Source organism: Myxine glutinosa, chromosome 1 (genome assembly GCF_964187855.1).
Source record: "Myxine glutinosa chromosome 1, kmMyxGlut1.1, whole genome shotgun sequence".
NCBI lineage: Eukaryota > Metazoa > Chordata > Myxini > Myxiniformes > Myxinidae > Myxine > Myxine glutinosa.
This window is the reverse complement of record NC_136261.1, coordinates 388,228,203-388,240,705: the sequence shown is the minus strand read 5'-3', so window position 1 is coordinate 388,240,705 and position 12,503 is coordinate 388,228,203. Positions and strand designations below refer to the sequence as shown.

The window sequence follows — 12,503 nt, the reverse complement described above, 5'->3', positions numbered from 1 at the left end:
AGAACTTTGGGAATACTTTCACCATTTCAATAGTTATGTTTATAAATCACTTCAACACCATATAATTATGGGATTATAACCCAGTCCCTCTCCATAAACAACTATATAATTGTGGGATTATAACCCAGTCCCTCTCCATAAACAATTATATAATTATGGGATTATAACCCAGTCCCTCTCCATAAACAACGATATAATTTTGGGATTATAACCCAGTCCCTCTCCATAAACAACTATATAATTATCGGATTATAAACCAGTCCCTCTCCATAAACAACTATATAATTTTGGGATTATAACCCAGTCCCTCTCCATAAACAACTATACAATCATATAATTTTGGGATTATAACCCAGTCCCTTTCCATAAACAATTATATCATTTTGGGATGATAACCAAGTCCATCTCTATTTTTCTTTGATTTTTTTTTTGTGTGCATAATCGAGGCTCGTGAAAGAGCTAACATTTATCACACAAACGAATCAAACAGACAAACAAACAAAATATATAAAAAGGGGAGCGGTAGACAAGATGGGGAGAGAAGGGGAAGCACATAAAAACAACATTTGAGAGCAGGGACATCGGGAATGTGTGGGAGGGAGAGGGCTTGGGGGGGGGGGGGGGGTGGGAGAAGTATAAAAACAAGGACACCAAGGACTTCCAGGAAAGAAGTTGGTATTTCAAAAAAGTGGATTTGGGGTTAAATTAGCGGGGGTAGAAAAGATCAATGTTTTGGATGGGGGAAGAGAAGAGATGGTGGTGAACAGCTGTTTTAAAGACCTGGAGGGAGGAGTGGGATTGGAGAGAGTGAGGGAGTTTGTTCCAGAGGTGGGAGAAAAGAGGGATGAAGGAGTGAAGGTGAGCAGAGAGTCTTGATTTTGGCTGTTTAACCATAAGAGGGTTGCAGACTCGCGAGATCGATCAGATCTCGCGAGATCTTGGAGACGGTGGCAGGGGTTTTCGACGGTCCACACGGTCTCCACGTTTTTCAAAGTTAAGTCTGTTCACAATTGTATTTTGTCGAAACTGTATTTATCGTTCGGTGTGTGTACTTATAGTGTCCCCCTTGGAAGTTTCTCGGTGTTTATCTTTCAGATATTAATCGTTTGTTTGCCGCGTCACAAGCAAGGCCTTGCAGCCGAAGGCTTCCCCCGTCGAAGGTTGTTCCTTACTTCGCTGTTTTGCTAGCTTTTTTGATTTCCCCTTCTCCACCAAGCTTCACCAAACATCTACTATTTGTCTAACGTTGTAACCCCCACACCCCCCCCCCAAAACAAACAAAAAAACAAACAAAAAAAATTTTTTTATTTCCCTTTCGCCTCGTGTGCTTTTGCCTCTGCCCACGTGCGCTGTCTCGCCCCGCCCCCATTTTCCCCTTGCCTTCCACCTTTTGCCCTGTTCAAGTGACTCGTGGTCGTCGCTCTAGGCTTCCTCTCCCCATTGGTATTTTTGTCAATATAAGATTGTTCTTCACAGTTCTGTTTAAATATGTTTAAACTATCCCCTTCAGTGTTTTATTCAGTGGTTTATTACAACACGCTGTTTTTCTTCTTATTTAAAAGGCTCCTTTCAATTTCCTCTTCAACTCATTCCATTTCAAAAAAATATTCAATCTCTTTTGATTCCAAATCACTCCATGCTCTAAATTCTCATTCATTCCATCCCTCCTCCATCGTTCTTAAACGAATCGCTAACTTGAAAATCACAACAAACCCAATTTGTTATATATGTTCATCTTTCATTAATCATCCACTTTCTAAACTCCCCCCTTGCCCCTCCCCTTCAAATCTCCCCCCCAACCATCCATCCCAAATTCTCCCTCCTCCCACCTCTTTCTCAAAGCTGCCTCCTCCCCACTTCGTCTCCCTTCTATGTCATACCTCCACCTCCCCCAACCTTAGACTTTCCTCTGCCCCCCCTCAAACAAACTCTCACTGTGCCTCATTCCATCACCATCAAACCTTTCATCCTCCTCATCCTTCCCTTTCTTGTAACTCTTCTGTAATCTCTGACACACTATCAACTGCTCTTCCTACATCCCCCTCTCACCCTTCATCTGACCCTACCCCTCCCCTCCCCTGTCCTGCACCCGATGCTCCCCCTCTCTCCTCACTAATGGTATGGACCTCAAACATCCGGGGCCTTCGCTCAAACCTGATTGATCTCTCCATTCAGGTTGCTTCTGAAAATCCAGACTTGATCTGCTTAACAGAAACTTTCCTCCTTCAAGATGTCTCTGATTCCTTAATATCTCTTCCTGGTTACTCCCTCCTCCGGTACGATAGACCTGAGCCTCGTCCTGGTGGTGGGGTGGCTATCTTTATCAAAAACTCTCTTCCTCACTCTCCCTGCACTGCCCTCTCTCCACCCCACCCACAGGAGTACCTCTGGCTACGGCTTCCTCTCCGCTCCCACCTTTTGTTCATATGTGTTCTGTACCGTCCTCCAAACAGTGATGACTCCATTTACATTTCTCTGTCGGACAACATGGACCAACTTCTATCAACTCATCCAAACTCTCTCTTCCTCATATGTGGCGATTTCAACTGTCATCATGCCAGCTGGCTGGGTGTGGGTTCATCTCTCACCAGCCATGGCACCTCAGCAAAGGACTTCTGCGACTCATTGGGACTGACACAATCTGTCAATTTCCCGACCCGGATCTCAGTCAATGGAGTATCTTCTCTTCTGGACTTGGTTATGACTAACTTCCCTGCAAATGTCTGCTGCTCTTCTTCTGCTCCAATCGGTTCTTCTGATCATGTGCTTGTTAAAGTGGACATCTCTCTGGCCATTCTCAAAGAGCCTCCTCAGCGTCGACGAGTCAGGCATTTCACTCAGGCCGACTGGCATGGTCTGCAAGCAGCCATCAATCAACTGGACTGGTCTCCCATCTCTAATGCCTCTGACATCAATTCTTCCTGGGAATTCTTCCAAAGCAAACTGCTTTCTCTCATGCACAGATTTATCCCATCTCGTCTTCAGTTGTCTTACCCTTCCTCCCGTCCATGGTACACTGAATCTTGTGGTGAGGCAGTTGCCCTGAAACAACTTGCCTTTGCATCTTGGAAGGCAAATCCAACTGAAGGCAATCTCAGTTCCTTCCACCAAGCTCGAAACAAGTGTGTTTCTACCCTCAGGATTGCCAGGAAGCACTATCTCTCCACACTCAAGATTGAACTCTCAAACCTGTCTCCTTCCTCCAAATCCTGGTGGCGTCTGGTCAAATCCGTTTCTGGTGTTTGTTCCCCCTCCATCCCCTCCCTTACCTCAAATGGCTACACAGTTGACACCGCACGTGACAAAGCCGAATGCCTCAACTCTGTGTTTGCCTCAAAATCTTGTGTCCCAAACCCATCTCTCTCTGATCCCACCTTTCCCAGTCGAACCCAACTGCTCCTGGACTCTGTATCCTTCTCTCCTGACAAGGTGGAGAAGTTTTTATCAAACCTCGAAGCTGATTCTGCAACTGGACCAGATGGCATCAGCCCTCGGGTCCTAAAATCCTGCTCTGCCGCTCTATCTCACCCTCTCTCTGTTCTTTTCACCCTCTCTTTTGCTCAAGGTCATCTGCCAGCATCTTGGAAATCAGCAAACATTACCGCTTTACACAAAAAAGGTGCAAAAACAGATCCTTGCAACTACAGACCAATCAGCCTGCTCCCAATTATCAGCAAAGTCATGGAATCCATCATTGCTTCAGATATCAAATCCTTCCTCTTCTCCAATGGCTTGATCTCTGATCATCAATTTGGATTCAGACCAGGTCATTCTACTCTGGACATGTTGCTTCTGCTGTCTCAACAATGGATGGAGGTCCTCAATGCCAAACAGGAAATCAGAGCTGTCTCACTTGACATATCACGTGCCTTCGATACGGTCTGGCACCCAGCTCTGCTCACCAAACTCACATCCTATGGTATTCAGGGAAATCTCCACTCATGGCTTGCGGATTTCCGCTCTGGTCATAGGCAACGTGTGGCCCTGAATGGATTTCTCTCATCTTCCCTTCCTGTTCTGGCTGGAGTTCCCCAAGGTAGTGTTCTGGGCCCTGTGCTATTTCTGGTCTTCATCAATGATCTCTCCGACTCTCTGGAAAATCCTCTCTATCTCTTTGCTGATGACTCCACTATCTGCCGCTCCATTCCTCATCCCTCAGATCGGCAGTCTGCAGCGTCCTCACTCTCTGCAGACCTGGACAAAATCACAGACTGGTCAAACAAGTGGAACATGTCTATCAATCCTGACAAATCTCACACTCTTACAATGTCTCTCCAAAAGGACCGACTGGACAACCCTCCCATTTACTTTCTCAACAATCCTCTCCAAGAAGTTCTGTCGCTCAAGCTTTTGGGTCTCACTATCTGCCATGATCTTTCTTGGGAAAACCACATTTCCAAGCTGGCCTCCAAAGCCAGTCGCCGACTGGGCATCCTCCGTCGTGCGAAGTCCTTCCTTGGCACACCTGAGCTCCTCACCACATACAAGGCTTTCATCCGCAGCTCAATGGAATACTGTTCCCCCCTCTGGGCTGGTGCTCCTGCCTCACACCTTGCTCGGCTTCACGCTGTTGAGGCCAAAGCTTTCAGAATCATTGGAATCTCCTGCGATGTAGTCAACTCCGAGGGCCTTGAGACTCACTCACCGCAGGCAGGTTGGTGGTCTTTCTGTCTTCTACCGACTCCTCTCCGGCCTTGCTCCCCCAGCTCTCTCTGTGCTCTGTCCCCCCAATATATTCCTTCAGGTCGCACAAGATCTGCCTGCAACCCTCTTATGGTTAAACTGCCAAAGTCTAGCCTCTCTGCTCACCTTCACTCTTTCATTCCCCTTTTCTCCCGCCTCTGGAACAAACTCCCCCACTCCCTTCAATCCCACTCCTCCCTCCAGGTCTTTAAAACAGCTGTTCACCACCATCTCTTATCTTCCCCCATCGAAAACCTTGATCTTTTCTACCCCCGGTAATTCACCCCAGAGTCCTTGCAGTGTTCATATGTTTTATTCCTCTCCCACCTCCCCCCAAGTCCTCCCGATGTCCCTGCTCTCAAATGTTGTGTTTGTGTCCTTCCCCCTCTCTCCCCATCTTGTCTGCCACTCCCCTTGTTTTTTTGTGTTTTGTGTGTCGGTTTGTCTTTTTGTGTGATTAATGTTAGCTCTTTCACGAGCCTCGATCTTGTATACACAAAAAAAAAAAAAAAAAAAAAAAAGACAGATCTTGTGTGACCTGAAGGAATATTTGGGGGGCAGAGCCCAGAGAGAGCTGGAGGAGCAAGGCCGGAGAGGAGTCGGTAGAAGAAAGAAAGACCACCAACGTGCCTGCGGTGAGTAAGTGAAAGGCCCTCGGAGGTAGCTTCATCACGGGAGATTCCAATGATTTTGAATGCTTTGGTTTCAACAGCGTGAAGACGAGCCAGGTGTGAGGCAGGAGCACCAGCCCAGAGGGGAGAGCAGTATTCCATTGAGCTGTGGATGAAAGCCTTGTATGTGGTGAGGAGCTCAGGTGTGCCAAGGATGGACTTCGCATGACAGTGGATGCCCAGTCGGCGACTGGCTTTGGGGGCCAGATTTGAAATGTGGTTTTCCCAGGAAAGATCATGGCAGATAGTGAGACCCAAAAGCTTGAGTGACAGAACTTCTTGGAGAGGATTATTCAGAAAGTGGATGGGAGGGTTGTCCAGTCGGGCTTTTCGGAGAGACATCGTAAGAGTGTGAGATTTGTCAGGATTGAAAGACATGTTCCACTTGTTTGCCCCGTCTGTGATTTTGTCCAGGGCTGCAGAGAGTGAGGAGGATGCAGACTGCCGATCTGAGGGATGAGGAATGGAGCGGCAGAGAGTGTAGTCATCAGCAAAGAGATAGAGAGGATTTTCAAGAGAGTCGGAGAGATCATTGATGAAGACCAGAAAAAGCACAGGGCCCAGAACACTGCCTTGGGGAACTCCAGCCTGAACAGGAAGAGGAGATGAGAGAAACCCATTCAGGGCCACACGTTGACTACAACTAGAGAGGAAGTCCACCAGCCATGCATAGAGATTTCCATGGATACCAAAGGAGGAGAGTTTGGTGAGCAAAGCGGGGTGCCAGACCGTATCGAAGGCACGTGATATGTCGAGGGAGACAGCTCTAATTTCCTGTTTGGCATCGAGGACCTCAATCCATTGTTGAGACAGCAGAAGCAGCATGTCCAGAGTAGAGTGACCTGGTCTGAAACCAAATTGATGATCAGAGATCAAAACCGTTGGAGAAGAGGAAAGATTGCATATCCGAAGCAATGATGGATTCCATGACTTTGCTGATAATTGGGAGAACGCTGATTGGTCTGTAGTTGCTCGGATCTGTTTTTCCACATTTTTTGTGTAAAGCGGTGATGTTGGCTGATTTCCAAGAAGATGGCAGATGACCTTGAGCAAAAGAGAGGGTGAAGAGAACAAAGAGAGGGAGTGAAAGAGTGGAAGAACAGGATTTTAGGACCCGTGGGCTGATGCCGTCAGGTCCAGTTGCAGAATCAGAGTCGAGGGTTGACAGAAACTTTTCCACCTTGTCAGGAGGAAAGGACACAGAGTCCAGGAGCAGCTGGGTACGACTGGGTACGGTGGGTACATAGAGGGATGGGTTTGGGACACAAGATTTAGAGGCAAACACAGAGTTGAAGCATACAGCTTTTTCACGTGTGGAGTCAGCTGTGTAGCCGTTTGAGGTAAGGGAGGGGATGGAGGGGGAACAAACACCAGAAACAGATTTGACCAGACGCCACCGGGATTTGGAAGAGGGAGACAGATAAGAGAGTTCGGTCTTGAGAACGGAGAGATATTGTTTCCTGGCTCTCCTGAGGATGGACACACACTTGTTTTGGGCTTTGTGAAAGGAAATGAGATTTCCTTCTGTTGGATTTGCTTTCCAGGAGACGAAGGCAAGTTGTTTCTGGGCAACAGCCTCACCACAAGATTCTGTGTACCATGGACGGGAGGAAGGGTATGACAACTGAAGACGAGATGGGATAAATCTGTGCATGAGAGAGAGCAATTTGCTTTGGAAGAATTCCCAGGATGAGTTGATGTCAGAGGTGGTAGAGATGTGAGACCAGTCCAGATGATTGATGGCTGCTTGAAGACCGTGCCAGTTGGCCTGAGTGAAATGCCAGACTCGTCGACGCTGATGAGGCTCCCTGAGAATGGTCAGAGAGATGTCCACTTTAAGAAGCACATGATCAGATGAGCTGATTGGAGCAGAAGAAGAGCACAGACATTTTTAGGGAAGTTCGTCATAACCAAGTCCAGAAGAGAAGATGCTCCATTGACTGAGATCTGGGTCGGGAAATTGAGAGATTGTGTCAGTCCCAGTGAGTCGCAGAAGTCCTTTGCTGAGGAGCCATGGCTGGTGAGAGAGGTACCCGCACCCAGCCAACTGGCATGGTGACAATTGAAATCACCACATATGAGGAAGAGAGAGTTGGGATGAGTAGATAGAAGTTGGTCCATATTATCAGACAGCGAGATGTAGATGGAGTCATCACTGTTTGGTGGACGGTACAGCACACATATGAACAAGAGGTGGGAGCGAAGGGGAAGCCATAGCCAGAGGTATTCCTGGGGTGAGGTGGAGAGGGCAGTGCAGGGCGAGTGAGAAAGAGAGTTTTTGATAAAGATAGCAACCCCACCTCCAGGACGAGGCTCAGGTCTATCATACCGGAGGAGGGAGTAACCAGGAAGAGATATTAAGGAATCAGAGACATCTTAAAGGAGGAAAGTTTCTGTTAAGCAAATCACGTCTGGTTTGTCAGAAGCAACCTGTATGGAGAGATCAGTTAAGTTTGAACGAAGGCCCCGGATGTTTGAGGTCCATACCGTTAATGAAGAGGAAGGGGGGGGGGGCGTCGGATACAGAACAGGGGGGAGGAGGGATAGGGTAAGATGTGGAAGAGGAGGAAGAGGTAGGGAGAACTGTTGAAGGTGTCAGAGATTTCAGAATAGCTCGGAGAAAGGGAAGGATGGGGCGGACAAAAGGTTTGATGGTGATTGAGTGAGGCACAATGAGGTCTTATTTGAGGAGGGGGAAGAGCGAAGCAGAAGGTTGGGGGAGATGGAGATGAGAGTTGGAAGGGGGAAGAAGCGGGGAGGATGCTTTGAGGAGGAGGGGTGAGAAGGGGGAAATGGAGAAGAAATTAGGGTGGGGAGATTTGAAGGGGAGGGGTGAGGGGGGAGTTTATGAGGGGAGGGGTTAGGGGGGAGTTTAGGAGGGAAGGGACAAGGGGAAGTATTTGAAAGGGATGGGAAATGGGGGAGATTTGGAGGGGATGGGTGAGGGGGCAGTCTGGCAGGGGAGGGGCGAGGGGGAGTCTCGGAGGGGAGGGGTGTGGGGGGAGTTTAGGAGGGAAGGGGCAAGGGGGGAGATTTGAAAGGGATGGGTGATGGGGAGGATTTGGAGGGGAGGGGCAAGGGGGAAGATTTGAAAGGGATGGGTGATGGGGAAGATTTGGAGGGGAGGGGTGATGGGGAAGTTTTGGAGGGGAGGGGTGATGGGGAAGATTTGGAGGGGAGGGGTGAGAGTGGATATTTGGAAAGTGTACGATTAATGGGAAATGAACATTTATTGCAAAATGAGTTTCTTGTGACCTTTGAGTTAAAAATACGTTTAAGGATGCTGGAGGGGGGGGGGGGGGGTAGGGTGGAGTGCAGGTGAGTTTAGGGAATGTATGAAAGAGGCACTGTAAGAGATGGAATTTTTTTTGGGGATGAATAGATTTGGTGAGCAAGTCGAAAGCAACCTTTTAAAGAAGAAGAAGAAAAAAAGGTGTTATAATACACGACAGAATACAGTACTTCAGGGGAAAGTTTAAACATTTAAAAGTTTAACAGTGAAAACTATCTGGGGAAATGGGGGAGAAACACGTGGTCGAAGAACGAACGAAGGAATAAGAACAATGAATAAACAAATAAGAACAACGAATAAGAACAGAGAAGGAAATGTGTTTATTTTTTTATTTTTTTTTGATTTGAGAGTTTGAACAAGGAAGTAGGCCATGGGGGTGAAAAGACTGGGCAAAACAGAGAACGAAAGTTATTGGAGCACAATCGACGGACCGCTGAGAGAAAAACAAAGCCTCAAGGTAGGACACGGTACAAGGCCTCAAAAGACACGACACAAATTAACACGATTTTCTCTACAGGTGTGAAAGATTTACACCGATAATTTTCCTCGGGACCCACTGTAGGTACACACACAATAAAATAAATACAATTTTGACGAAAATACAAATGGGAACAATTACTTAACTTCGATAGCGTGGAGAGCGTGGACAGCTGCGAAAAAACGTAACCTCGCCGGCAAGACCGGAAGCGGCGGGAAAACAATTATATCATAAATTATATAATTATATAATTTATATAATTTTGGGATTATAACCAAAATAAATTATATAATTTTTATCATATAAATTATATAATTATATCAATAAATTGATAAACAATTATATAATTTTGGGATTACAACCCAATCCTTCTCGATAAACAATTATATATTTATGGAATTATATCAATAAATTGAACAATTATATAATTTTGGGATTATAACCCAATCCTTCTCGATAAACAATTATATAATTATGGGATTATAACCCAGTACCTCTCCATAACCAATTGCATAATTATGGGATTATAACCCAGTCCCTCTCTATAAACAATTATATAATTATGGGATTATAACACAGTCGCTCTCCATAACCAATTGCATAATTATGGGATTATAACCAAGTCCCTCTCTATAAACAATTATATAATTATGGTATTATAACCCAGTCCCTCTCTATAATCAATTATATAATTATGGGATTATAACTCAGTACCTCTCTATAAATCAATTATATAATTCCTGAATTACAACCCAGTCCATCTCTATGAACAATTATATAATTATATGAACAAAAGGAGTGCTGGATGTCATTTCTCACTATTTATATTTAAAATGGAGTTCATTTATCAACCTTATGATGGAAATTCACAAATCCGTGTCCAGTAAAAGAGAAGAAGAAAAAAAACAACCTCAATAACAGTGCAGAACTTACTGAAGCTCCTCCAACTTGATGATGTTATTCAGTTCCCTTAGGATCGACCCAGACTTAGTGCTCAGGCTACACATCATTAACCTGTGAAGAGATAAAAAAAAACTTCAAGGAGTGAAACAAAGAAACCATCAGTAGAAAGTTCTAGATAAGTTATATTAGTAGGTTCTTTGTTCAAGGTTAAGAGATAATTACAGTTTTTCTTCATCACCGAAACACATTTCCTGAAACAATATCCTCCGTTACCAAAACAGTTTACACAGAAATAGACAACTATCGGGGACGCCTTTTCACGGGGGTTGTACCCTTCCCGCTCCCCCTCCAACTTGAGTCGGGGGCCAAATCTTCCCCCATTCTTCCCTGCTGCCCAGATTCTTCAGGACAGCACGGTCAGTGTGCCGATCAGTCCACATGGACCAGCCCTTTCCTTCTTGTCTTTCTCTCACTCTTTCTCTATCGCTCTCCCTCCCTCTTTCTCTCTCCCTCTCTCCACCCTTTCTTTCTCTTTCTCTTTTTCTTTCTCTTTCTCTTTCTCTCTCTCTACCAATCTGTCATGGCCCTGACTTTTTCAAGGCAGGGGAACACCATCCTGAATGTTGGGGATTTCTGGATCGTTCCTGCGAGATCAATTGGCTGTCTCTGTGTCGCACGCGGGCTTGATCGAGAGAGCTGTCTGGGGCTATACAACAATAACAACAACAACAACAACAACACATGAATCAAAACTGTCTTGTGGGTTGCAAAACTACAAAAATATTTAGCAAAATGCAATAATGCTGTCAAATAGATGGAGGTCCTCAATGCCAAAAAGGAAATCAGAGCCATCTCCCTTGACATATATTGTGCCTTCGATACTGTCTGGCACCCCGCCCTGCTCACCAAACTCTCCTCTTATGCCTTATGGTATATCCATGGAAACCTCCACACATGGTTTGTGGACTTCCTCTCCGGTCGCAGTCAACGTGTGGCTCTGAATGGAATTCTCTCCATCAATGATCTCTCCGACTCTCTGGAAAATCCTCTCTATCTTTTTGCTGATGACTCCACTCTCTGCCGCTCCACATCTCAACCCTCAGATCAGCAGGCAGCAGCCTCTTCACTCTGTAGACCTGGATAAAATCACAAACTGTTCAAACAAGTGGAACATGTCTTTCAATCCTGACAAATCTCACACTCTCACCATGTCTCTCCAAAAGACCATCTGGAAAACCCTCCAATCTACTTTCTCAACAATCCTCTCGAAGAAGTTCTGTCACTCAAGCTTTGGGGTCTGACTCTTTGCCATGATCTTTCCTGGGAAAAACACATTTCCAAGCTGGCCTCCAAAGTCAATCGCCGACATCCTCCATTGTGCGAAGTCCTTCCTTGGCACCTCTGAGCTCCTCTCCACATACAAAGATTTCATCTGCAGCTTGATGGAATACTGCTCTCCCCTCTGAGCTGGTGCTCCTGCCTCACACCTAGCTTGGCTTCACGATGTATAAACCAAAGCTTTCAGAATCATTGGAATCTCCCGTGATGAAGCCGATTGTGAGGGCCTTTCACTCGCTCACCACAGGCAGGTTTGATGGTCTTTATTTCTTCTACCGACTCCTCTCCGGCCTAGCTCCCCCAGCTCTGTCTGTGCTCTGTCCCCCAAATATTCCTACAGGACACACAAGATCTGCCCGTAACCCACTTCTGGTGAAACTGCCAAAATCAAAACTCTCTTCTCACCTTCACTCTTTCATTCCTCTTTTTCCCACCTCTGGAACAAACTCCCAAACTCTCTTCAATCCCTCTCCTCCCTCTAGGTCTTTAAAACAACTGTTCATCACCATCGCTTCTCTTCCCCCATCCAAAACCTTGATCTTTTCTACCCCCGTTACTATACTCCAAATCCACCTCCTTCAAATTCGGTTTTCTTTCCTGAAATCCTCTGCAGTGCCCATCTTGTTTATCCTTTATATCCCACCCCAAAACTCTCCCTGATCTCTCCTGTTGTTGTATATTTATTTATATATATATCAATCACTATGCGACCCCCATATCATCAGTGGAGAACCGCCAGCAAGGTGTCCCATACAGCTGCTGCTGCACCTTGCTGGGAGCGATAAGCACCGCCTGCCACACGGAAACGTTATCTCTGGTATCCACTCATCATATGGAGTCGACCTGGTTGCGGTTGGGAGTTACTAATAATGGTATCTGTAATCTGGTTCTCCAACCTAATGAGCGGACAGCATGACGTCATCGCCATGCATGTCCGCATTGCCTGCAAAGCTCCAGAGGAACCATCTAGCAGTGCGTCATTACGGATTATAAATCCAGATACTGTCACAAGTGCATAGTGACTGATATAAAAACCGAAAGGTTCACAGAGTTACAAGTGTATGGAAAGCCTCACTGTGTTGCCCTGATGAAGCCCCAACAAGGGCGAAACCAGGTCGGTAACTGTGAGTTTTGCATG

The 12,503-nt window shown here is 46.0% G+C and overlaps 1 protein-coding gene across 2 annotated transcripts in view; it reads right to left on the bottom strand.

Annotated features, from left to right (window-relative positions):
- The window catches only part of LOC144889565 (NACHT, LRR and PYD domains-containing protein 3-like), a 39,510-nt gene that overhangs the window by 17,729 nt on the left and 9,278 nt on the right, over positions 1–12,503 (bottom strand). For both annotated transcript variants that reach the window (XM_078770272.1, XM_078770271.1), the window contains exon 5: positions 10,058–10,138. In XM_078770272.1, the coding sequence (XP_078626398.1) occupies positions 10,058–10,138 (81 nt within the window). The remainder of the gene's footprint in view (positions 1–10,057; positions 10,139–12,503) is intronic.